The sequence below is a fragment of the Anser brachyrhynchus genome (genome assembly GCF_964034855.1).
Source record: "Anser brachyrhynchus genome assembly, chromosome: 9".
Lineage (NCBI taxonomy): Eukaryota > Metazoa > Chordata > Aves > Anseriformes > Anatidae > Anser > Anser brachyrhynchus.
In genome coordinates, this window is record NC_137703.1 from 13650423 (window position 1) to 13678104 (window position 27682).

General features: G+C 39.9%; 1 protein-coding gene across 14 annotated transcripts in view; it reads left to right on the plus strand.

Moving 5' to 3' along the window:
• The window catches only part of LOC308199938 (glypican-5-like), a 433019-nt gene that overhangs the window by 77747 nt on the left and 327590 nt on the right, over positions 1 to 27682 (plus strand). For all 14 annotated transcript variants that reach the window (XR_013955102.1, XR_013955103.1, XM_080604873.1 and 11 more), the window contains exon 4: positions 1147 to 1308. Coding sequence is in view for 12 of the 14 variants with exons in the window: in XM_080604873.1 (XP_080460999.1) it covers positions 1147 to 1308 (162 nt within the window). In the remaining 2 variants the exon portion in view is untranslated. The remainder of the gene's footprint in view (positions 1 to 1146; positions 1309 to 27682) is intronic.

Sequence of the window (27682 nt, forward strand, 5' to 3'; positions counted from 1 at the left end):
TCTAAACTTGTCACTTTTTTTTTCCACTTAAAACATATATTACATGAAGCATGAGATTGTGTTTATCAACATTTTGTAGCAGCTCCTTTCCAGAACTTGATGATACCTGCAGATACGGTGGAGTGTGGCAAATGGAGCCGAAATGTCCATCACAACCCCATGCAACATAGGCTTCGTAATCAAGGGCACTGAACTTACTGAAACACATACAAAGATGAAATAATTAAAAAGAAACTAGAACCAAAATATTCCACAAAAGAAATAAGAATTTTTCTAATAGACTTTAAACTTTCTGTAACTTCAAGAGGGAATAACTTCAGTGCCTTTGCTAAATACAGGCAGACTGTAACTTGCTTTCAGAAATTCTAAGGTAAGTGTTAGGTAGGTAGAGGTCTGTCTGTACATGGCCAAGTTTAGAGATGATCATTTTAGAAGAATACCTGTTGACTTTCAGTACTACTTAGGTTCAGAAGTTGAAATAGCAGTCCATGACTTCCCGGTGGCTGTATCTAGCTCTGGGTCTCTGTAAACGTGGCTTGATAGTTTCTTACTGCTGGCCTTACATAGCTGCATTCAGGCTGCTACAGAAATCAATTATATTTTGTGGCAACTGTTGCTGCTTGTTTTTTTTTTCTGTTTTCACTATTTCTTTTTTGTAAATCTGATTTAGACAGGAACTAAAGCGTCAAATCTAGAGAGAAAAGAAAAAAAAGCCACCAAGTTGCCATAGCTTTTGGAAAGTGCTAATGCTTTTAAACTTTTTGTTGGTTTTCATTATTCTTTGAGCTGCTTAGTAGTTTACAGGGTTTTGAGAGGCTTCTACTACTGTAGGAGGTGAATAGGTGGTCTCTTGAGGCACTGCACAGGTACATATTGGATCCTAATCTAAAGGCATGTTTTTCACTCAGATGTTAGAGGTCTGCCTTTAGCAGGAGTTTTACAGTGGAGATGTTGCCCCTTTGTGCATCTTCAGTAATTCTCCTGTGTCCTTGTGTTCTATTTAAGTGTTTTTATGCTTAATGTGTTTCATTTATTTTTTTTAATGTGGTTGTTACATTGACATTAAGAAGCATTATTTATTTTTAAGGTGCAACTCAAAATATTTTCTAATTCTTGTGTTTCTTTTTGTTCCCCTTCTTATAATAGAGTCAGATTTACAGATCTGTCAACATAGAGCGCCAACATGCTGCACCAAAAAAATGGAAGAAAGCTACCAGGCAGCTGTTCGAAGGGAGAGGTATCAGAGTATCCAGGCAATGAATTTTGAACTGAATTACATGATTGTTGGTCATATCACAGCTTTTCAAGGTAAGAACTTTTGAGGTACTCCAGTCCTGTGATGAGTATTTTGTAAAGACATCCTATGCAAACAAAGGAAAAGCTCTTTTTGTTCTTCATTTCCACTGCAATGCATACAGTAGTTGTTGGCTTCTTGTTTACTTCCCTGCTCTTTAATGATACTGCCTTTGGAAAAAGGTGAGGGCACTTAGTCTTGACTGTTATTTTAAGTATCTGCCTAAATCTAATTAGGAATAGATTAGCTTTTGTTCCTGAGATCATATTTAAAATGATTGTCACAGATTTTTCAAGGCATTTCCAAATGTCATTTAAGTGCCTGATGGCTGTTAGTGCCTTTTAATACCCGCTTGCATTGCCAAACCATTTAAGGGTGTGGAAAGTTACATCAAAATGTAGTTGTTGAAACTGAAGAATAGGTGCTCTGACAGATGTGTCAAATGAAAATACAACTCTCTTCCTTTTAAAATGTTTCACTGCCCAGTAGGTCACGTGAAGAGTGACCAATTTTCAAGTTGAATGTTGGATGCATGAAAGATCCTGGACTGAAAGTCTGTTCTTATAACTCTTGCTGTTCTCAAAACTACCTTCTAACACATTGTTACAGGGTCTACAGAGTTTCTTCACACAGATAGTTATTGTACTATTAAAGGGAGGGAAATGGTTATGTAGATTTGTGCACTATAAAGTGTTGAGCACTGGAGATTTTTCTCCAGAAAGGCTTTTCAGCATTGGCTATGTGAACTTTAAATATATGAGAGTTGATTGATTAAATCAGTCATTGAGTGTCAGTCATTGAATTCAGCTGCTGACTTATGTGGACCTAACTATGTGCTTAATTTTAACTGACTGCTTTGCTATATTTAGTGCTGAGCACCTTCATGGAATGGGTTTTGAAAACAAGCCAATAGTTATTAAAATACGAAGTGCCGAGGTCTGTATGATTAAACCTATTGTTACAAGGCAGTTATTTTATCAAGTAGTAGCTTTTTTTTGTCTAGTTTCGTCCATTTGAGTGAAAATACTATAAATAAAAAAGTGATTGACAGTTAATAAGAGCATATTATCTAAACTCGACAGTCAGATGCTAGAAGTCATAGAGATACGTAAATACAAGGTAAAAAAATTCTTCTGCTTTTGGTTGTTTGCTTCTTCCCTCAGTTCTGTACCTGTGGGTGAAACACTTCATTTTGGTTCATTTTAAAATTAGTTTTTGGAAATATTTTAGTTTCTCCGATGATTTAAAATTTTAGTTAGAGTGCACTTGCTCCACACAGTGCTCTGCACTTTGGAGAAGCGCTGTAGTAAAAGGGTGATTGTGTTGGCATTGTTAAATGCCGGTGAGGTATTCAAGCAATCTTTCAGTATCATGACAGAATAAAGATAAGGTCAGAATAGATTAACCTACCAGCCCCTGTAGGTCAAGCTGGTAGCTTTATTGTCCTGATGAAGCTTTTTGATGAAATGAAAGTATAGTTAGACATTTAAACACAATTTAAATTTACAAGTGTTTCCTAGAAGTAGGTAAATAGTTTGCTTGTAACTTGTTATGGCTAGCCTTCTGTCTACATTAGGTGGGAATACTCAAAAACGCAACTTCGCTCTACTGGGAGCTGCCGCCTTCTTTGTTTTTGTCTTAGGTGTAAGTGAAAAGCCTCCTTATCTATCTTACGCTGTATAAACATTCTGTTGCTACCAGTAGCACTGTGTGAGATGCTCACTGAGAGGACAATCTTTGCATTGAGTTAACTCTGTCCTTTTGGTCTGTTTTGGTTTGTTGCTATTTTGAGTGATAGTGTGAAAGTGCTTAAAAGCACATTTAAAGCCTTAAAAAAACAAAAAAAGCTCTCAGGTGCCTTTCAGATTTCATATTTCGTGAAGCAATGGGAACTGGCCCAGACTTGCAAAAAATAGCATTTTTTTCATTTGTATGCTGTAGTGTTCACTTGTACAGTTTTCATGCACAATTTACTTCCTTTATATATATATATATATATATATACATATACACATTTTTATTACTGTTAGCGTAGTCAAAGCAAAGCAGTAGTTAGTCTGGCTGTCTACTGGTGAGGAAAATAAATCTTAACAGCTTTTTATGCGCTTTTAGCTGACAATACTGTTAATATTATGCCCATACTGATGGAATCACTTTCAAGACTAATATGATACAAGAATTAGATTTCGAGTCCAACTTTGAATGTAGTGGTGCGAATTAAATTTCAATGAGAAGACAGTGCAGATGTTTTTGAGGGAGAATGTTTCTGATGTTTCTGTCCCCTTATTTTCTTTCATGGAAGTCAAAAGATGTTCGCTTCTAAGGGCCTGCAATTAGATATTAATGGGAAAGAGCATTCTCTTGTGAGTAAGAGTTTTAATATAGCTTCAGTCAAATATTCCCTCTGCAGTGCCTGGGTACTGCAGTATCAGCTTGTGGACATCTCAGACTGAAGAAAATTATTATTATTACTGAAAGAGTTATTTAAATACTTTTGCCCACAGCTGAAATAAGACAATTTTCACAGGTGTCAGAGTTAGATGTGCAAAATAATTAGTCTGTAAGACTTGATTAAGTATACCACAGCTGTGGGTAGGCTTGTTATGTTTGGGCTGATGCCTGTTCCATACATATGGTCAGCCTTACAACTGCAGTTTAATCCTGCTATTTTTCCCCCTTTTAAGTCTTCGATATTAGCAAGCCAGTACTTGTTCAGACACTTCATAAATCAGTCTTCTGCTTGGGTGATTTTTGCTTGAACTTTTGTGTCCTGTTGGTGTTGCACCTAATTTGGATAGGAAGAGGCTCATTGGCATCATCTGCAGGTTGTAAAAATCCTCTCGCCATCAGTAACAGGACAGAAGGAAGGGAGAGAGGTGTGAATGAAGGAGCCAGCTGGATGCCTGGGAAGTATGTCATCAGAATCAGCTCCTGGAAAATCATACACTGTCACCAATCCTTCCAGTGTTCGGGATGTGGAATGTAACCAGGCCTCGGGGAGGATTTCATGGAAAGCTGCTGGATTCACTCTCTAATGTTTTGTTCCATGGTATAGCCTAAAACTCATAACCATGGTATTAGTCAGTCTGCAGATGTGTTATTAACGACTCCGTGCTCCAAGTGGACTCAGAGGCAAGTGGGTGGGACTTGTAAGCATGCCAAGCTGTAATGGGAGCAGCATAAGAGAGGTGAAAGTGGTTGTTGTAATGGCCCCAGTAAGTCACCCACTGGCTCTTCACAGGTGGTTTTGTTTTGGGTGCATTTTGGAGTGGGTTAGTTGGTCCCATCTGAAAGTACACCAACATTTCTCTATTCTTGATCCTATGCCTGCAGCCTTGAAGTGTCCAGTGGGACCATTTAAGTGAATGACCAAACAGGATGCTTTAATTTTGTAACTCACTTTTCCCTTTGACAACTAGAATGTCCTCCTTTGAAATTGCCTTTTTTTTTTTATCCTAACCTTTTTTAGGCTTGCATATAAACCTATTACTTTAGCTTAGATTTTGAATGGGTGTGTTTCTTGTTTCTGTGAGGTGATAGAACGTGTTACTGGGTACTGACATCCTTCTATTACCAGTTGTTCCTGCCCCCTCCCTGCCTCACCAGTTCCCTGATGCAGTCACTGCACTCCTAGGGGACAGTTCCAAACAAGGCAACTTTGATTTATTGTTTGTGGAATAAAAGTGGTGTGGGGTGTGCAGGCTGAAAGTTGCTGTCAGAAGAGGTATCAATAGTCTGACAGGAAAGCTTTGTTGTTGGCAGACAGAAGAGAGAAACCTGCCCTCTCTTTTCTGTGTCTTTTATGGAGTGCTAACAGGTGTTGTGTAAGGACCCACAAAAAACTTGGCTCTGCTCCTGTCATTTTAGGCTGAGGCTAATTTGAGGTAATGAGAATCCAAACACTGGTAATTTATTTGTTCTGCTGATGGGCTCTGCAGAGAGACAGAGCAGGATTCTTTGAAACCCACACCACATTTCAGTCACCAAGTTATCAGAGATACAGTGAAAAGCTCTGAGCTTGTCAGCTTCACGAAGAAATTACTATTTATTTGCTGTACTTTTTACATTTAGAGCAGGCAATGGGAATTGCTCAATGATGGCCTCTAAAGGGAAATCTTTCACGAATAAAAGTGTGTTAGTCATAAAGCAATACTTTTATGTGTTGTTCCTCCAAAATAGCATTAATTTGTCCTTTAGTTGGCAGGGTCAGGTGTTCCCATATCCTCTCACCTACTGGAGGATAGATCAGCTTTGTAGCATTCTGCTCTGAACTGGGAAGGGGTGGGGAGAAGCTGAGGTTGTGTTCTTTATATTGAGTAGGGAGATGCTAGTTGGGAAAGGTCCTTCTTGCTATTTTTAATAGCAGGAGTTGCTGTAGTGGCATTGCTGTTGCATATAGGTTGTTTTGCCCTGTTACCATCTGATCCCAGCTGGCAACTGGGAAAGATGTGAATGGCACGGGGCAGCGTGGAGGACTGGTGGTAGCAGGGATGGACCCTGGAGCTCCTGGCTCTCAAAAAATAAATGCCTGAAAGCTAATGTCCAGTCAATCCAAAAAGTTCTGAAGTGCAAAGTTCCTGATCCAGCATCTTCCCTGGAAAGTGGGAAAGGTCTGCTGGCTTCCGTAGGTCTTGGGACTGATGCTGGTACTGGTGGTGAGTACCGTCTAGTCCATCTGACATGAATGTTCCCAGGAATAAGTACACAGGCACACAGAGACATACGGAGTCAAACATTCGACACTTTAATTGCTTGAGCTGCAACATTGCTGACATACATTTTCACTGAACTTAGAAATATCAGCTTGAAATATGGGTGGCTGGTTAAAGGTGTTGATGTACAATGAAATTTACAAAGCAAAGACTTGGCTAGAGAAGTGCACTCTGGTTTCTAGTTAATTACTATATGAAGTGTAGTCATGATAATGGAAATGGATGCAGTCCAAAATCAAAGAGCTATTTGAAAAAAAAAAAAAAAAGCCAACCATCACCAACAGGTACCCACCAAGCATCACCAACAATGCCTTTGGTGTGCTTTATTTACTGTTGGATTACAGAAATTTGTGTTGTTTTTTTTTTTAGTATTTTTTTGTAATCCTGTAGTTCTCGGTCTTTTACTCAAGCAAATTGTTACCCGCCCCTTTCCGCTTTTATAACCCTGCTAAGCAGAGTTTTGTACTCCTATGACCTTTGAGCTGAAAGCGGGCCAAAATGTATAATTTTGTTGTGGCTCATTGCAAAAAATGATTCCCTACAGAGAGAGGTGAGAGAGGCTCCATTAGAGTATTTCTGTCTGCTTTCTGTATGCTATTCATTCCTGTTCCTAGTCCAGTGGACCAAGCGATTTGTGTTTCCTAGCTGGAATGACAGCCTATTTTATTTTTGTAGCGTAAGGGAGGCCAGAATATTCCTTCTTAGTTGTAGCCTTGTATGTGCAAACTGGAGGCATGTAGACAACTGCTTTCTGTCTTGTGTGGGGCTGTGGGTGGGTGAAAACTATATTCATATGACAAATTGCAACCTTTTTTTTGGCTGGTTCTGTTCTAATTGAAACAAACGTAGCTCTTTATATGGTACTTCCTGTCTGTAGATATTCAAGCACTTTTCAAAAGGACCTTAGTGTTGCTGTATCAGTGCCAGAGATGGATAAAACGAGGGGCACTGGGGAGGGAAGATGTCCCTGGGGTGACGCAAGAGACCATAGGCATGTCCAAGAGTGACCTCAAGTTATCAAAGTGATCTCTTCTGATTCCTTAAAAAAAACAACACAAAAGTAATGATTTCTAGAGGCCTTGGTGGGGTAGGTAATTTTTGGCTGACCATAATATCCTGAGGTGTTCACTGGAAGAGCAAGATGCTCGTTTTGTCCTTGATGTTGGCACAGTTGGACTTCTTTGCTCTGACTGTGGGCCAGGTCAGTGTTAGGGAGCAGGGCAGTATGCGGAAGGGGCATTCTGCATCAAACCTTTGGTGATAAGATTGCTTCTCCTTTGTATTTTGGTACTAGCTGAATGGTCATAAATCCAGTATGCTTAGCATGTTGTCAGTTCATAGAAGGGAATTCCCCAGGTTTGTGATCCATTGTAAAACAGTTTGTTGTGGGTGCAGGCAATGAACAGTTGGATAGGAGAGCCAAAGCCCATTAGAAATTAATAGCCTGTGTAGCCAAGAAGCTTGCATGCAACAGTTGTGAAGCATCACCTTTATGGGAGACAGTCTTCTGATAAGACCATCCTGATTTTTGTCCTCTTTCTTGGTGCCATCTCAATTGAAATGTCAGTAAATGCCATGTTTTTCCCCATGCGTACCCTCACATTGGGTGAGGCTGTAGGGCCACCTAAGAGACTCCTTCCAGCAGCAAGATAGACCAGAAATACGAACAGTGGATCATCTTCCCCTTTTTGTACCCTACTGTTACTTGGTGAATGGTAATTTAAGAGCTTTGAGTTGAGGCTGAAATGCACCCATCACAGTTGTGTAATTATCCATTATTGGGTCCCCTACCCATTAATCCCTCTCTTTAAACAAGTTCTCTTTTGGCTACCACAGAAAATTGGCAATGTTGACAACATGCTGACCACAATTTCAGTATGCATCAGGCTGCTAGCTTTAAGCATGCTGCATGTTAATTCCCTTGTGCCATTTAATTCTTAAGTTTTATTGTTAAAAATGTATTATTCCCAGTATAATTACTCATCTTCTGTATGCCATTTATGGCTTTAGAGCCCAAGATTTTGCTAAGACTTCTGTCTTTGTCAGCGTATGGGGTGAGAGGAGGGGTGTTGAATTCTTTTCTGGTAAGTGTCCTTTTCTCAGCAAAATGTAAAAATAAGCTTGCAATACACAGTATTCCCTATTGCTCTCACCTTTATCTTTGGAACATCAAAAATTAAATCTTTGAGATGTGCCAGGGACCGTGAATAAATATTAGCATTATATTGTGAATGGTGGTTATTGAACTCACTGTGCAGGTTGTGTACATTTGACCTCTGCTTTTTCAGAAGTTGTGTGTATGCTTTGGTCAAGGTTCTAGATTGAGAGCGACATTTTTATGTTATAGATTACAAGAGAATTTAAGTTTTTCTTACATGGTCTCTTGTATTGTTTTATTTTTCATTTTAAAAGAAATTGGAATCAGTGGGGTGATCTACTGTACATAATTGATTTAAGGAATGTGCTTTACTTCTGTATACGTATAGGTTGAGAGTTAAATGTGAAAACTAAGAAAATAAGCTTTCACCTTTAAGAAGTCTTTCTGTAGTGCATATTAAACATAAAATGAATGCGTGCAGAAGTTTATCCCAGACTTTCACGTTCTCTAAGACTTTCTACATGCCTTTTGATTTTTCCCTATACTGTTTCATCTCCCATAGTAGGTATTCAGAAAATTATTTTTTTTTAACTCTTCTTGCTATTATAAAGTTAGCTGAAGTCTAAATTATATCACTGTAAGTGCATGTCTTAAAAATTTCTTCATCTGGATGCCGAATGTTAAAGATTTGCTGTCAATATGAGGTGGGATTTTTTTTCTTGTGAATGGCAAAAGGGAGGCCTATTTAAAGCAGATGTTTTCACAATTTATTTTCTACCATATGCAGCAGGACCATTCCTGCAGTAAGGCCTTCCTAACAGTGACTACAAAACTTTCTCTTCAGTATGGTGTCTTTGCTAGCGGTTCAGGAAAAATAGTTGCCCTTTTTTGGTTCTTAACAGAGAAAAAATTTATCAGACCCAGAGCAACACTTGCAGTCAGCTGGGTAGATGACATTCGGAAAGTTGGATACTTAATATGCAAAACCAGCTTGTTATGAAAATGCACGTAAAAATAAAGTTTGCTTTACACCAACAATAGTCATTAAATTCTGCTTTTCATATGATGTCTCAAGTTCCTTTCTGGGGAAATAGCATTGTGGTTTGTGGGATAATATACCTTTTTCCTTTTCGTAGATGAGCCACACATGTGTTTTGCGATTCTACATCTGTCTCTGGCTCTATTGAGGCATCCAGAGCAGAGAGGGTTAATGACGTTCAATGCTTTGAACTAGAGGTGGAGGACAAACGCTAAAAAACTTAGTTCAATGCCAAGAAGTGGTGAATACATGTAGGTTAGAGATTACTGGGAACAAAGCTGCAAAACTCAAACTTACATGGCTATCATATCATATGGCTTTGATTTGTGTGCCCAGCCATGTCTACAAACATATAGTAACAGGTAGGAAAGGCACGCAGAAATCAGTGAGGATGATCAAAGGTACACAACAGCTGTCATGAGTTAAGATTTAAATGGATGAGAAGTTTTTTAGCCTGAAAGAAATGGACTGTTGAAGAGGATTTAGTACTTCTCTCCGCTACTGAGTGCATGGCGAAGGTAAAAACACATTAATTGTTTATTCTCTCCTCCAGTACAGAACTTTTTTTTTTTGTGTGTGTGTGTAGTAGTGGCTGAAATATGAGGTGGCAGATTCAGAGCAAACAGAAGGGGCAACTTTTTTAAGTGACGCAAGGTACAAGAAAATTGTAGTTCAGAAAGGGAGAAGGTACGATGACTCCTTAGCATGGAAAGAACAGCTCTGGTTTAGAAAGCAGCTGAGCTACATACCTTTAGAAGATGAGTTAGTATACCAGATTTTTTTTGGGTATGTTTCTGTCCTATTTTAATACTGTCAAAATCTTCCATTGGCCACTGTTGGAGATAGTATAGGGTTATAGGAATCTTGAGCGTAACCTACGTCCTTTTCCTGACAGTTCTTACTAAAGGCATGTTATTATAAAGAAGTCACATGAAATGCAAAAGTTGAGTAATTTGTCCTGTAGTAGGGAGAGCATGTCGTTTTGTCAAAATATAGTTGTCAGCAAAAGTTCGGCACAACTAAAACATTTTGGTTGTGACCAAACTGCCCTTTGTTTTTCTTGTCTTTCGGATTGAGCCCCACTATTTGCCTGTAATTTATACTTTCTAATGGATCATCTATAAGCTTTCTGTCCCTTTATCATTACATTCTTATCGTGTTCTGCAAGAGAAGTCTTGCAAATTCAAACACTTCTGAAATACTGGTTTTCTTCTTCTGCACACTGTTAAAATCTCGCCAGCACTCCTCATATTTGCATATTAATGATGGTATTGTCTTTAAGATGCAGAATGCCATGCTGCTAGCGCCTATTCAGAATCCTGCTGAAAAGATCATTTTCCTAGTCAAACATTCACTCTTTCTGGTACTGCTACCCTACTGCATCTAAAATGTGCCTTTCATCTTGTACTTCTCAGTGTAGCCCATAATGCTAATCACTTGTGATTTGTGATATAAATGTCAATTACTGTCACAGGGCAGTAATGCAAGCCTTTTTTTCATTCACTAACTATAAAAATTTAATGGCATCTTTCTGTTTTAACCAATGCTGTCTTCCGTGTTGGAGAAGCATGCCCTGCAAAGGACCTGCATTGTCTTGCTTTAAATGTCATCCTTAAAACTCTCCTTAAGGTCAAGATAAACAAAATGCTTGTAAAAGGTCGACCCAAAATATGCTGAACCCACTGTCTGTTATGCTGACTGTTTTTGTCATGCCCTTGTCCCTCTTTGTCTTTCCTCCCTTGTGAATGTCTCTCTCTCAGGTGTTGTTTGTCTTTACTTTCATTGGCAGCTCTGAGAAGGGGCACCATGTTTTATCCTGACTCTCTGCAGTGCCTGTGATCCCAGTGTTTTGCTGTAGCACCCTTAAGTGCTATAGTAACGCAAGTAACTTCTGACTTCAGCACTTTTAGTGTGTTTCTGATTATATCCTACCCCCACACCATCATCCCTTGTCTTGTTGTTTGGGCAGCTTGTTAGGAAGATGAAATCACTAGTTTTTAAAAACACAGGAAAAATCAAAGGGGAAAATAATGGGAGAGAACAATGGAGGAGATTGCCCTCTTTCATCAGAAAAATCAGATGATTTCAGTTCGCTTTCAAAATAGCAAATTCAAGTGAAAATTTTAATGAAAACCTAGGAAGAACACTTTAATTCTAGCCTTGGATTGTAAATCCCTCTCTTACAAGCTCTATCAAGTAACAAAGATCATGTCCACAGAAGTCTTTTATAGGATAACAAAAAACTATTGGCTATGTTGCACGTAATGGATTTCTTTTTAAACATACTAAAACTTTATATTGAGTCTTATTTATGACACTGATATATGTAAATCAGCAAAGCACAGTGATGCTGCGGAGTTGCTAGCCTAGCAAGTAGTTCTTTGTTGCAGGAATTCTGCAGGTTGAACGCAGGCTTGCTTTATGAAATAGCTTGCAGTTGTTTTCCAAGAACAAAGTACGCAGAACTGTGCTAGTGGGAAGCTGATGGGTTTATTAGTCCTGCCAGAAACATGACTGGTGATCATTTTTGATTGGTTCCTACCATTATATTACTTTGACTGTTAAGCAAAAGTGTTTTATTGTTTAGATATCTTTGTTGTCTTCTAGAAGAGATTCATATATATGCTGTATAGAATCGTTTAGTCCAGGCTTTGAAAGGATGGTGTAATTCCTTGTGAAGTGGTGAGAGAAATGCACTTTAAATACATCTTAAAGGAAACAGCAAATCTGGGCAAGACATCATCTATTTAGCCTTTATAATCATCACATAAACTTAGTTCCTGAGGGTGTCTGGCTTTTGCTGTCATCTGATACGAAGAATGTAAGTGATTTGGGGTAGGGACAGTCTCTTCATTATCTATTTATAACTGTTCTTTATGCGCTGTGGGCAGCACATACTGGTACTAGAAAAAGAGATCTAGTGAACACTCACATGATGTGTGTATTCATCTCATGTCTGTGTCCATATTTCACCTGTGTATCGTCGTAGTTATCTTTTTCTTCCTCTTTGTTCTTTCTAGTACCTTGTCAGGCTGTTAACCATATCTGCAGAGTATAAAAGCATGGTGAAAGTGTAACTCAATAAATCAATGATAAAATAGTCCAGATAGAAAGAAAACGCTTAGTTTGGAGAGAGTGTTCAATCTTTAAAAGAAAATGATGAAAAACCTGCAAAAAGTGAGCTAATGGGTCTGGGCACTTGACTGTATGGGGAGACTTTCCTACTACAGTTGCTGTTGTGAGGGCAGTGTTTTTCTAACAGTGTTTCTGAAATCTCATTTAGTGTCATCATTCTTCAGCAGGTACTTTATTCACAACCATGTAGTGAGATTTCACAGTCACCTGGACTAGAAAGTGGGTGGCTTTTCTCCCTCCATGTTTTCCCTTTTGTTGTGATGTAGCATTTCCATAAAGGTAGTGTTTCTGCGCTGTCTCTAGTTATATGAAGTCCCCCGTACCAGTGTCTCCACTGCTGAGCGTGTGAGTACTCCAGTAAATCTCAAGTACTGAAGTTAAATTGTTCTCAGTGCTACCAAGTCCATGTTCCCACTTTCCTAAGTTAGTCTGACATTTTGTGAAGAAAGTGCTTGAATACCTGAGAAGAAATGTGTTGTGATGTTTTTTTGAATAGGAGCATTAGTGTATGAAGACAGTTTCTGCCAAAAAATAACTTAAAAAAAAAAAAACAACACAAACCAAGCAAAAACAAAACAAACAAACAAAAAAACCACGGACTGTCCTTCAGTATATTTGGGAATTTAATTTTAATCATAATTCAGCTTTCAATTACACATCCCTTGGTCAGGCATTGGAATGGGTTGCCCAGAGAAGTGAGAGAGTCACTGTCCTTGGGGGTGTTCAAGGAAAAGTTGGACGTGGTGCTTAGGGACATGGTTTAGTGGGTGATACTGGTGGTAGGGGGATGGTTGGACCAGGTGATCTTGAAGGTCTTTTCCAACCTGAATGATTCTGTGATTCTCCTGAAGACTGGTTAATTTTTTTTTGTTGTCTTATTGGTCCTCTTATTGTGACAATGAAAACAGGGAAGCCATTCTTTTAGGCCATTTCTAGATGCAAAACTTCAGATGTTTGTGCAGGAGTGTAGGTACTGTAACATTGAAACTGGTAGCCAATTCAGTAAAAATAGGAGAAGAAAGCTGGACATAATGAACTAAATGCAAAAGGTGTACAGGAAACTCTCACTGTTGTATTTTCAGACTTGGAAAAGAAAATGAGAGAGTCTTACAAGATGAAACGAGCAAATATCTCAAAGCAAGTATGTTCAGGAGAAAACACTAGTCAAACCTCAGGTCCATGCACCAGTAATGACAGCATGGCGTTTGTTTGCAGTGTTGCTCTCTTCCTCCAAGTAGAGACTCCCAGTAGATGAAAGTAATTTGACTTAGAACAGAATCAAATTTTCAGATTAAATGCAATTAGGAAATACATTTTCATTCTCTTCTGACCTTATTTTAAGAGGCAAGTTTAGGATGTCTCAGATTCTTCTGAAAGGTTTTTCTTTGAATTCAGAATCTTTGTTATGCAGATATATTTTGTTAATTAATTTTAGAGCAATTTGTTTATATCTCTTTTAGTAATACTGCATAACAGAATACATTATTGATCTAAACTGTTAGGAATGTATATTGTACAAAGAAGGGATATAATTTTTTTTTCCTTCCAGTTATCAACAGAAAATGAGTTACTGCTGTTGCTGTCACATGTGGTATTTTATTTATGGGCTAGGACCTCGCTGTGCTGTATACAAAATGGAAGAAACTGTGCCAGTCCCAAGAAGATTACAGTGCTACTGTAACATGAGAGAGAGCAGAAGAACATGGACAGATGGAGGGTGTGTAAAAGCTATAGGGTCATGCTTCCCAGTTTGAGAGAGAGACTGAGTATTTACAAGCACATTTGTGGTGTTGTGCCTTTTAGATCAGATTTCAGTTTCTGTACTTCGTTTAAGTTCAAAATTTTCTTGTCAAAAGTTTGTGACTCTGGAATGTCATGACTTCTCAATTTGTTCACCAGTTGTGGGCATTGTGGCTGAAGAGGACAGGCTTGAGGTTAGTTCAGTTTAAAAAGAAGTGTACTCTATTTTAGGTGAGTTTGTTTGTGTGGGCATTTATCTTTAGGCAAAAATAATTCCAAAAATGTTTAGAATTGTAGCAATCTTGGAAAGAAAGGGAAGGAAAATTGCTTATATACTTGCTTTGTGATTGTATGCTTGCATGTTTTAGCTGCTCACAGCAAGGATTGAGAAACGAATAGTTGAATAGTTGTCATCTTTTCACCTCTTTGTTACTTTGGTTTTCCCCTTTGGTTCCTCATGCTTTTCCAGTAATTATCTACCCTGAGGAGAAAGAGAGGAAAAAGAATGTAGATGCAGAGTAGGGAACGCCTGGTTGAATGTTGCTGTCCTGACTTAACAGCTGCTCCACTGATAGTTCAGGATCATCAGGATCACTGGTTTGCAATTGGACAATTGACAGCCATCTCCTGTTTTCTACACCCTCCTCATTGCATGGGTATTGAAGCTGCTTTGAAGCAGTTCATGGCCCAGTCATTTGTAGCCCAGTGTGGCATGTTAGACTGAAATTTATAAGGGTACCTAGAAAAATAGCGTGAAGGTAGACTGGTGTGCTATAACAGTGAAGAGAGACCTGGTAAAACCCATGGTATGTGAACCTGATTCTCACTAGAGCTTACTCTTCTGTCTGACCTTCAGTCACAGTGGCTGCTCATCATCAATGTGCAAAAATATCCATGAAATGGTATGTTCAATACATCTGATTTGAAGCTAGCGTGGAGTCCTTGTCCTATGCTGCTTTTACAGACATCTGTTTGGATTATATTTCTACATTTCTTACCATGCATCTGGAGTGTAAATATTTTGAAGTGTAGCTATTGGATTATGCCCTTTCATTTGTTATTTCATTGGGAATTGGAGTTTACTCAAATACTTAATCCATAATTTTCACCATCCTTGCAGAAAGCTTAAGACAGTTTCTATAAAATCAGATGGTTTAGATTTAAGAAAACCGTGAGTTTATAAATATCATCTGCTGCATGCTTCCTGTTCATTTTATCGGGGAGACGATTAGCTAGTGCCACTAGCTAGCAGCTTCCCATCGACCCTGTAACTGTTCTTCAGATTCTGCATGGAGCTCTTGCTTTTGGTTCAAATCAGAATACTATTGATCTGCAAGTTCTTATTGATCTTCTGTAAGATAGCTTGATCTCTATGCCACCAGCACCATTTCTGTTGAAAAGAGGAATCCTTCTGTCTGCCTTTCCAGTTGAACTTCCTGTCTAAATAGAGGGCAGAGTTGCTACGATAGCCATGTGAGCTGCTCGTTAGCATTTCATGTTAAACTTAGAACCAAATGTAGGTGTTTCAGTAGACATGTCGTAAACGTGCATGAGCACAAGACATTTTAACACCTACTTATAATTCCCTCTTTTGTACTTAACAATGCTGTACCAGATAGTGTTGAAATGCAGTTGTGTGGCTGTGTCACGGGAGAGCAGGGTTTAAGGGGAATTGAAGCTTAGCTGAATAAGGCAGATGTACACTTTTGGTTAGAGTAGGGTGTAAATTCTAACCACTTAACTCCTTCTGTGTGTGTGTGTGTGTTCTAGGATGCGAATGCTTTATTTTGAATTACTGACTAGAGAAATTATTCAAGTCACCTTTGTAATGCACCAGTGCATCGAACATTTAACACTGCTTCCAAAAACAAAAACCAACACCAAAACAACACCAGGTTGATACAGGAGGCTTTAGGATGTTTTTTTTTGACAGCAGTGAATTAATGCATGCCTGCCTTGACAGTCAATAAAAAAAAAGGGATATCTGCAGACTTGAGCAACAATGTGAGAACAGGATTTGGAAGTAAGGGATTTATGGCTCATATCTTCTACAAAATCTAACCTTCAGTCTTACTCTGGGCTGTTTAGCACTACTGAAGTAGAGTTGGTGTCAGATTTTGGAGGATACAACAGCCTTATGCTGCTGCGGATAACAACTAAATCTGCTCTGAAGCTTTAATCTGAAAGGAAAGGTTTGAGAGAATGTCTCTTTTCTTTTCCTGTACTAAGCAAAAACTTTTGTCTTGGATAGTGGTCAGATGTACTGTGTTAAATTTTGGATCCATGCAGATGTTTACATGTGGAATAGAAGTATTGGTGCAAATCTTAGTGAATGCTTATCCACTATTCTTATTTTAGAGGCATACCTATACAAACATTAGGGCTTGTGAGATTTTTCTTTCCTCCACTTCTAGTGATGTTGTGAGATGTTTTCCCTTTCTAGTACCTGTATTTTCCAGACATGACCGGGGATTCTTGGAATGCCAGAGGCCCTGTGCCACTTATTAGGAGGCACAGCTTGCTGCTCCAGAAACCACGTCTCATTCCTTCTCTGTGACCAGATTTAGCTTGCCCTTGCACAATTGCAGAGTTCAGTTTGACTGGATCCATCAGGCTGCTTTCATACGGCCGGCTAGGTGGTAATTGTGGGTAGATGAATATCACTGAGGTGCAGCTGACCAGCAGACCAAAACCACATAGCCAAGCTAGAACTTCCTTTCTACATGCATTTAATCAGTTCCTCGTGTTATTATATCCTGCTTTTTTCTTTTACTTTTTTTAGCCTAGGTTGTTGTGTGAAAATCATTGCAGAAGACATGATCTAACATCTCTGTAGGAACTTCCGTCTATTTGAACCAACGCAGAATCCTCCAAGGAAGCATTTTGGCATGTGGCAGAGAGAAGCTTTTTTTCTCTTCTGTGGACTAAACGAAAATTTACAAGTGGGGGCTGCTTCTGACTCACCAGGGAATGATCCAGATACTCCTGAACAAGTTATTTTTCTTTGTATAAGATGACAAATGGGGATGATCTTAGGTTTGTTGTCTAGGAGGGAAAATCATACCTTTGTGCTGCTAGGAAATGGATGCTATTTCCTAATAACAAGAGGACTGTATTTGTGTCAGGTGGTCCGCGAGGGGAGGGAGCCTCAGTATTTTTGGTGGTGCCATGTCTGTTGAAGCCGCTGAAGGATCAAAAACCATTCAAAAAGAGAGTGATGTTGATGTAGCCAGTCTTGTATATACATGCTTAACCTTAAATGTGAGATTTCTTTTGTTTTAAGAGGAAAAAAAAGTGTATTTTTCAGAATTTTACTGAAATATACACTTAGATTTTTAAACCTGAGGCACATTTTTTTTTTGCATGGTGCATAGGGGGAAAGAAGCTGTTTATGTTCAGCAGAATTCTCTCACCTCCTGAAGCCCATTGCATCCTTATTCACTAAATTTAGAGGAAATGGAGCATGTGATACATTACTGTAAAAATCACATGTAAACCACTGACACTACAGGCAAAATAATAGTCCCGCAAAATTGGATGGGAATAGTTGTAGATGTAAAAATGTAAAACAAAACAAGAAGGATTTTTTTTTTCATTTTGTAATTCTTTAAACCTAGTGCTCCAAAAAGACTGATTCCTTCAACTGTAGTAATCTGCAAAACAATTGTCAGAAAATGTAAGCATCCCCCAAGTCTATTGCCAACAAAAGGTAGATTTTAGGGGCACTAGCAAATGAATGGGAGGTTGAAGATCCACTAGACTACCTACAGGAGGGCAAATCCTTTTTGTCCAGATGACTTTGCTATTGAATATTTTCCTAGCTGTGATTAGATCAATTAATTACTTCTTGAAAAAGTTACTTGTGAGTAAAGGCAAAATAGTCTTTAGTAAGCTTCAGTGCAATTCAGAAACTTGGAAAATAACTTCCCTGCTTCCTAAGCTGGCTTTAGTTAAACTGATGCAACATTGTTATGGGGCTTGCCCAATTTATTGTGTATGTAAGAATGAAATACCATCCCATGTTTTTTTTGACCCTGTAAAGAAGACGTGTTCAAGCGTGAAATTTGAGTGGTGCTGGGGACACAGAGGATTCTTCCTCAACACTGGCTGAACCCTGCTTTTGTGTGATGACTTTGCATGGGTGCAGAACCACTGAAGCATGCCTTCCTGGTCGGAGTGCTCTCTCTGTGTTCCTGGCCCCAACGTGCATCTAGGACTGCTTTTGTGACTGTGACTCTGCCACCACTACCAGGTTCCTCATCTATTTGCGGTGATGACTATTATTCTAGAGTTGGTTTCCACGTCCTGAAAATGGTAACTGTGTAAACTACCAAGGTGTTTTGACTGCAAGAAGTTGCAGTTCAGAGCTTTGGTTCATTGCCAGATTCTGACAACGTACAAAAGCTGAAGGCTTCAAGTACGTATGTGATCTTCCCGTTAATGGAAATATTTCTTACAGTGACAGGCATTACAGTGACTTACATTCCTGACAGGCATGTCCCACATTGTATCCTACTTTCTGTATAGTTGTGAAGCCTTATTTGTACTTCCTGGGGAAAAGGGAAAGGCAGAAAGCCATCAGAGCATGGAACAGCTTCATAAAGTGATAACTTAGTCTTCCCACATGCAACTTATTTCAGTGCTGTTTGGAATAATGAAAGAGCTGATCTGTGCACTGGAAGTAAAATAAGTTTTAGTGATTCAGAAGTGCTTGCTTAAGAAGTTCCTGCTGAAACTGTTGCCATCTTGGAGTAATCATAAGGATTTAGATACCTTAAAGTGATGGCTCTCGTCCATGGAGGCTCTGTCTCTGAGAATCAAGCTACTGAGTAGTAATGGCAGATATTAGCAAGTAGATACACTATCAGTATGGGACGAAGTACCTTGTCCCAAGATGAATATTAGTCCTTACCTGTTCCTTCTCATCAGAGGAACGAGAAATGGTCCTCTCTGATTTAGAATTATTTTCTATAGCCTTTAAAAAACGAATAAAACATTCAACTTGGCTGTGGTCAAAAGCAGTTCAAATCACTGGTAAACTTTCCTGTGCTTTAATTAAACTTTGCCCCTTGCTCCAAGGGTGGAATGAAACTGAAGTTTTAAAATAATGAAGCCAAAGAAAAAAGGAGGCTTCTGTTTCTCCAGTGAAGGTGGCTGCGTTGGGATGTGCTGTGGAATATTGCTGAATGGCAATTGAGTGAATCACAATCAGCATGAGCCAGCTCAGACTTGCTACTGAAAAACCTCCTCCTGGCAACCAGAAATGCTTCCCACAAAAATGGATTCTTGTGAGAAGGATCATTCATCTGCTCCTGCTGGGGGCCAGTCAGAAGTCAGACAGTGGCAAAAGAATGTATGAAATACTAGCACTTAGAAGTTCGTATGTGTATGGACAGAGGGAAGCAGGCACATTTTAATTTTGATTTAATAATACGATTTATGGAGATTGGGTCCAGCAGAGGAGCTAAATGTTTAAGGCATTAAAATATGGTATAGTACATTTTTGTAGAAAATCGGATATTTTAAAGATCTTTTGCCATCTTTTTTTTAAATATTCACAGCTACCCCCCCTTTTTTTTTAAATTGTGTTCAGTAGGTTTGAGATGAGGTTAGCCTCCACAGCGTCCCAATTATTTTGCTGCTGCAAAAAGCAGTACCTGAGAATCCAAGGACAAAGAATCCGTGTAGAAAAAAATAGATGAAAAGAAATACCTGCACATCTACCCACTGTATGCTTAGAAATAATGGCCTGATGAATAGTAAAGATAAAATAAGCCTGGGGATGGCACAGCTTCAAGGAAAGAAGGTTTCTGAAACTTCTTAGTTATCTCCATCTGAAAACTGTTTCTTCTCTTAGCTATTTGAAGCTGGAGTAACTTGAGTGAAGGCTTTCGAGTTATGCCAGGTCTAACTGGTGTAAATTGCAACAGCGTGAGACCCTCAGTGATTTATGTTGTGATGGCTGAGACAAATTTTATCTGAAGATTCCTGGTTCTGTAGAGGATGAAACGTTCATTTTCCTGTCATCACTCAAGGCAATAGATAGTTTTATCTAATTCTATAATCTGTCTGAACAGAGCAGTTTTGAGGCTATAAACATGACTTTAAGGATGTGCTTTCTTGTATTTCCAAAGCAGTCATCAAGGTCTTTTCCTCCGGCAGGCATCTTTTCTGTAGGCATGTTTTTGATCTTGTTTTATGACTGATGGGTTTTGTAGCAATTTTTAGTGGCTTGTTATTTTAAGATCAATAAAACTGAAATACTAAAAGCAGAAAGCAGACTTACAGACCCCCTGCATCCAGCCCACCCCCTCTCCCCACCGCGCGTGCCCCAGCCTACTTTTTGGGCCTGCCCTCGTATCAAGTCCCACCAGAACATGGGTTGTGCTGAGTGGCTCTGAGGAAGGTCCTACTTCAGCAGGTTACAAACTGGAGCTGCTCTGTCCTTTGCATGTTGCTTAAAGTCTGTGTGCTGACATTACATGCCTGACAGGTGGTAAACAGCCAAACGTGAATATGCCTGTCTGCCTTGCTTTAAGTGAAGCAGGTCATCCAGTAGCCCCAAAGCCGAAGGTCTGGGGTACACTTGCATCGGATAAAGCTGCTCGATGAGCAAAGAATGAGGGAGGTATGAGACACGCGTGGAGTTAACCCATGGGAGATGTTGGGGAGCCACCACACATCTGCATACAGGCCTGGGAGGAGGCTGCAAGCTGAAGATTTGTTTTTTAATGTTCTTTCTTGAAATAAAGGAGTGGATGGGATGTTGCTTTATTGTTCCTTGTTAATAGGCTAGGGAACTTGAGACAAATTCAGCTGTGCAGCAGTGTTGGAGGTTTCAAACTCAAAATAAGGCTTGGAGTTGGAGAAGTGTGGAAACCAGTACTCAGCACTTAAGGAACACAGCAGTTCATATTGTTGCCTTCTAACTTATTCTGCCTTTCCTAGGACTTTCTTACGGCTCTGCTCCTCATTTGGTGGAGTTCAAGGTGCCATGGAAGAACCTTCATTTTGAGGAAACTGCAGGGGCACTCTGCCCTTATGCTGCTTTCAGGAGCATTGGCTTAATTGCTACTTCTGCCTGGATGGACAAATTGAGTTGTTTATTGAAATTCTGCAGACAGCATCATTAACATGATGCATAGTTTACACCTTGCCTAGACCAGAGACCACTATGTAGTATCAAACAAGATGACTTCCTGAAAATAGTAATACTTCTCTTGGTGGGGATGCTGTCTGCATGGATGGTATGCTGGATGGTGTCTCAGAAGAGTGAAGCTATTTGAGAGCGTTCGAATACTATTTCTTCCTAGAAAGCAACTGAACAGTTGCAACTAATGTATGTTGGCTCCTATTTGTAAAGCCTTCTGTTCTGCTTTAGTGCATGCTTAGTGTGGTGTCATTGACAGTGGGATCGACTGCAGCCTCCGCAAGTTTGCCGATGGCACCAAGCTGTGTGGTGGAGCCGACCTGCTGGAGGGAAGGGATGCCACCCAGAGAGACCTGGACAGGCCTGAGGGGTGGGCCTGTGTGAACCGCACGGAGGTCATCAAGGCCCTGGGTCAGGGCAACCCCAAGCACAGACACAGGTTGGGCAGAGAAAGGGTGGAGAGCAGCCCTGAGGAGAAGGACCTGGGGGTGCTGGTGGAGGAGAAGCTCGACACAAGCCAGCAATGTGTGCTTGTGGCCCAGAAAGCCACCCGTACCCTGGGCTGCATCAACAAAAGCGTGGCCAACAGAGTGAGGGAGGGGATTCTCCCCCTGTGCTCTGCTCTCGTGGGTCCCCACCTGCGGTGCAGCATTCAGCTCTGGGACTCCTGGTGCAAGACCTGTTAGAGTGGGTCCAGAGGAGGCCAAGGGAACAGTCAGAGGGCTGGAGCACCTCTCCTATGGAGTCAGGCTGAGGGACTTGGGGTTGTTCAGACTGGGGAAGAGAAGGCTCTGGGGAGACCTTGCAGTGGCCTTCCGGTGCCTAAAGGGGGCTGCAGGAAAGCTGGGGAGGGACTTTGTCAGGGATTGCAGTGATAGGGCAAGGCATAATGGTGTTAAACAGAAAAAGGTAGATTTAGATTAGATACAAAGAAGAAATTCTTCACTCAGAGGGCGGTGAGGCCCTGGCCCAGGCTGCCCTGAGCAGCAGCTGTGGGTGCCCCATCCCTGGCAGTGCCCAAGGCCAGGTTGGATGGGGCTTTGTGCAGCCTGGGCTGGGGGGTGTGGGGGGGCTCCCTGCCCATGACAGGGGGCTGGGACCAGGGGGTCTTTGAGGTCCCTTCCAACCCAAGCCATTCAGTGATTCCAAGTCCCAGTGCTTTTATTTGTGCAACAGAACAGCCACTTTAAAGCAATTGTTGATCCTTACCCAGTAAATGCTGTGGTGTTGTATTTTCACGTTTTGTTTAGTGCTGTCCAGTGACATGCTAACATGAGTGGAAAGGGTGCTTGGCTGACCGTCTCCTCTGCATGGAGGTTAGCATCTCTCCTCTTCACAACACATTGTAGACATTCGGCCGTGTTTTGCCTTTGCTATTGTGAGAGTGTTTCCAGTTGTACAGTTTTTGTGCAACCCTTCAGAGCTGGCATCACAGACCTGAGCTTTCTGGCTGGGCTGAACCTTCTGCACAGGTGCACAATGCTTCGCCGAGTGTGCGTAGCAGCCAGGTCAATTTGAGGTGCTTGGGGCCTTCCAGCTTACTGAGAGCACTGTTCTGTGCAGTATAGCATGTGTAAGGAATAATGTAAATACTGAATGTATTTTTTTCTGGCAACTGAATTTTTTGATGCCTAAGGACAATTCATTCTTATATTCTTTCCTTCCGCAACCTTCCATGGTGTTTGACTGACTGTACAGGTCAGATTCAGCCCTGGATTCACGTGCTTTAATGATAAGCACACACTTAGGTTCTTTGTTGGTTTGGGACCAAAGAATTCAATAATCTGTAGATCAGCCCTTTTGATTTTTTTTTTTTTTACAAGTTTCAGTGGCCTGCCAGGAAATGAGCCTGAGGGCTTTTGGGCAAAGTAATGCAAGTCTATTTGCATGTTAACCTTTGGATTTCTCAGATTCACAAGTTTGATAATTTGTTTGAATAAAGATTTGGATATAGAAATGGAATTAAACCTTTATGATAACCTTTAGAGTAATTTGGACATGTTCTCATTTTGGCTTGCTATTTGAAACCTATGCAGTTACTGATCCATAATGTGGGTAATGAAATTTTATCTCAAACTGTTTTAATATTTGTGTTGAGCTGTTAGTGTGAAGAGGCTATTTTCTTGTCCCTATTTGGATGCTATTTGTGTTTTGTTTTCTGCATGACTTATAAGCATAAAGAGCTATGGATGAGTGTTCTTTTAGTTTCAATTTCAGATCCTATTTAGATCCCATCTTTGGATTTATCCCCCAGTGGTGCTCCTTCCAAGGGAGTGAGCATCTTGAGTTTTTAGGTATTAAAGAGCTTTAATTTTTTTTTTTCAAATTAATCTTTTAAACAAGCACATGATGTGTGAAGCAAAAAGTCCTGAATGTTTTTCATTCTACTTAGGTCTTTAGAGCAAAACTAAATCTGCTACTTGAAGTGCCATGCTTTTTTGGTATATATTTATGTCATGTTCATCACCAGTGATATTGAAGACCTTGTGATGTTGTTTGGTTAAACTATATTAATTAAAGCACTGATCTGCAAGTGATGTTTTACAAGTGGCAGTTCAAGAGAAGCAGAGTGAATATCCTTTGCAGTAGAAAACCATATGATAGCTTCAGCTGTGTTTTTTGACCTAGGTTGGCCTGATTTAATACTTCTATTTTAACCTTGTACTACAGAACAAGTCCCAGAATTTATTTAAAAAGTATCCTGTGTTAAGACAGTTTTCACCAAACAATGTATGAAAACCTTGTAACAAACCAAAACTACTGACAGGCAATGACGTGGGAAAGTGATTACTAACAGAGATGGTGGTAGTCTTTTGTTCAGGAAGAACAACAACAAAAATGGGAGAATCACTTATGTTGTGCTTTGGAGATGTAAGTAATAATTACGGTGTGCACTAGCAAAACCCCATATAACCTGTAGGCCAAAAAGAGTGTGTGTTGTGGCTTCATCTTATTTATGGAGGCAGTCAGTATGCAGTCTTTAAGGTCTGAGTTGTGTAGCTGGAAAAACACACTGCGATATGGTAATGGGGATGCTGTTGCTTGTAAATTGAAGACTAGAGTTGATCAGAAGTGTGTGCATATATCTTTGACTGGTGCCGTGAAGAATAAACAAATAAAAGAGACACCACCACCATCCACTTTATGGAAAATGAAATCTTTTCAATCAGTATTCTTGAAGTGTTGCAGTCATTTCCAAAAGAGCCCATTCAGAATATCACGGGGGCCCTGGGAGTTCCCTGCTGGCCCTGTGGGGGTTAGAGTGTTCCTATTTACAATTCATGGACTTGATTCAAATCAGAGCTAGACTGCATCTTAACTCTGTGAATGTTCTTTAGCATCTCTGAATAACTGAACCTATTTTCCCTCAAAACAGCAACAGCATGCTTTGTAGCTGTAGTTACAACCACAAGTTTTTGTTGAAAGCTACCTATCGATACGGTTAGAATTTCACATTAATGTAACTGAAATTTCCATATAGGTCAACTGGCAGCACTCAAGGGGCTTGGTTTCTTGCTCCCCCAAACTCAAAGTGCTGTTGTGTAGGTTATCACAACGAGCTTTCAATGGCTTGCTACTAAGAAAACCATACCCCAAAACATCTACATACAGCTACATTTGGGGAGTCTATGTGCACATGTCAAATCTTTCTAACTAACCTTGGATAGCTTCTCATTTTAGGCAGTAGAATTTCCTGATGAAAAATAACGTTGAATACTTTCACAGTCATGTTATTTATTAAATCCATATTAGACATGTCTGCCTACAGAATAAATTAATTTCAGCTTTACAGCATAACAATGAACTATTCTTTAATAAAGGGGGGGGGGGGGGGAGAAAATGAGACTTTAATAAAGGAAACCAGATGCTGGCTTCATATATTTCTGGGGAAAGAAAACCCGTGTAATTTCAATGCTTTTCATTGAGTCCCCTTGGTAAAATTATATCAAGTGTTTTGATCCAATGCAATTCTTAACGTAGTAACATCTTTTGTCTGGAGAGGCTCCTTACTCTTTCCAGACCAATAAACCTTAGTGAGGCTGCTATACCAGGTTGGTTTTAGTGTTTCTGTCAGTAAGGTAAGTCCTGATGCCTATTGATTTCTTTGTGTTTATTTTTAATATGTTCTGAGAAATTCTGCTCATTCTGTATGACTTCTAATAAAAAAAAAATCTTTATTTTCAGAAATATCAAAGTGTATTTTTAAATAAAACTATTTGACTACTTAGGTTCTGGTGAAATGGGAAGTAAGTCAAGCGATTGGAAAATTACTGTAATAGTAGTAAGTTACAGAGCTTTAAACACATGTGAAAAGCGTGCTTTGATTTAAGTCTGTCAGTAGAGACCTTGTATTGGACTTCTGAGGGCTCTGATCCTGAAAACACACGGTACTGTTGAAGGCAAAGTTAAGAACATGCAGGTACGACCTCAGGAACAGGATTTTAGCACCTTGTCTGATACTATTGTCTACTTGATTCCCATTCCTCAACCCTGAGTAAAAACCTGTTTCCTCTAAACTGGATGAAGTTACTAGTTGGCAGCGAAGTGTGTCAGATTTTGCACAGCTTTTATAAAGACCAACTTGAAATAAAAGAGTCTTAAAGTGAGAAAAGGGAAAACTGAGAGAGGAATCTACTGAGAGAGGAATCTACTCAGAAGAGCTCAGTGGATGGATTTATAGAGCTCTGCTTCTTCCAGGTTTTCCACTTGCCATGTTAATGGCATGCATCACTGTTTTAGGTCTTCCAGGTCAAATTCCTTGCTGGTGAAAAATCTTAGCTTTAGAGCAGCAGAGATGTTTTGCCTGTCTGTTTTCAATTGCACGTGTGAAGGCTTGGGAATGCCAGGAGTGCATTAGAATGGCACGGAGGACCACAGAGTTGCTGTGCTTGCAAGTGGCCAGTCACAGTAGTGTGGTGGGTGAGTGGCATCTGGGCCAGAGGAAGGCTTGCCTGACACTGAGAAGCTGCTAGAAGAAAGCAGGAAGAAATCTAGTGCATCCCTAGTGAAGCCTTGGATAAAATAGGTGAAATTATGTTTCTGAAGGCAAATAGTGAGCAGTAGTGGGATCTTTTAAATGCAGTAAAAAAAGTTGTTGGGCAAAGAGGGACTTGCAGTCTATGAGAATTGTGGGTTAGTATTTTTTAAAAGACAGGAAAGGAGGTTTCTATTGCAGATGCAGAGGATTGTGGGGAAAAAAAAAAAAAGCTGGAAAGACTTAATATGTGTGTTAATGATGTCCCTGAAGAGGAAGTCGGCAGTAATCCCATTCTGCTCATTCACAAACTTCAATCAGAGCTTCCTGGCAAGGAGGCTAAGAATTTGGAAGGAAGACACTGACTTCTGAAGCATGGAGTTTTGATGGGAGTCTGAAGGATTTAGGCTCTTCTCTTCTGCTACAAGCAGGTTCGTACTCTCATAGCTTGCTACACGCTCTATCTGTGAGATAATTGAAGGTAGCTATTAAAAGATCAGTTCAAAGTGTGCAGAGAGGATATTGTCGGAAGCTTGTCCGTGACTAACAATGAAGTGCTGCCCAGAGATAACAGAAAAGCTAATTCGTCAGGCCTAAGGAGTTCTGAACAGTCAGCCCTCATGCCCCAGACCAGGATTCTCTAATGAGTCTTTGTCAGTGGAAAATTTCTGCGTGACTTTGATTCATCTACTGATCATATAATAAAGTTTAACTGTAGTTAAACCATAGTAGTTAAACAGTTAAACCATAGTAGTTAAACAGTCCAGAGATTGAATAGTTAGTGCTTTCGCAAGGCTTTTGTTTACTGCAGCAAATGTTTAGGGAATTCAAGGTGTTTGATGGTTTGGATGAAGTTTGCAATAGTTACCTGAATTTATTTCCTCAAGCGAAATGATTGCTAGACTAGAACAACTGCCTTTTAAGCAAAGTGTTCTTAAAATTGAATAAATCATCTGTTTTCCTGACTTGTTAATCTGTGGGTTTGGTAGACAGCCAGTCTTCAGATACTTTGAGAGTAGAAAAAGCAGCTTGTCATAATGGTCCGTTAATGTTAAAGAACAAGAACTGATGTAGTCAAAGCATGTGTCCTTGGTAGTCCTCTTTCCACTTTTGTCCCTGTTTTGAATCTGATATTCCCTATTTCCCAGCCCATTTTTAATTTATTAAGGCTTATTCAAAAAAATCAATGTATTATCTGTATTTGAAAAGTAAGGATAAGCAAACTTCTTTAGTTGTCTGTCCTCCTCTCTGACTATTCAGAAGTGTAAAAACTGCAAGTGATAAGGAGCAGCATTTCTGAGCCAACATCCCTTGAGTGGACAAAGTTGTCACATTATTGTCATGATTTGGCTGTGTCCTGTGGAGATGACGGCACCAGAGTTTCATCTTTCCTATTCCTTGCCCATGTTTTTAACATGGACCATTCTTTTCCCAGTGCTGCTATAGCATGTTGGCTGTTGACTGCCTCTTAGGAAGTCATCAACATACATCCTGGATCTTTCTTTTTAGCTTTCATTTTTAGAGTGCTCAGTGGTTGCT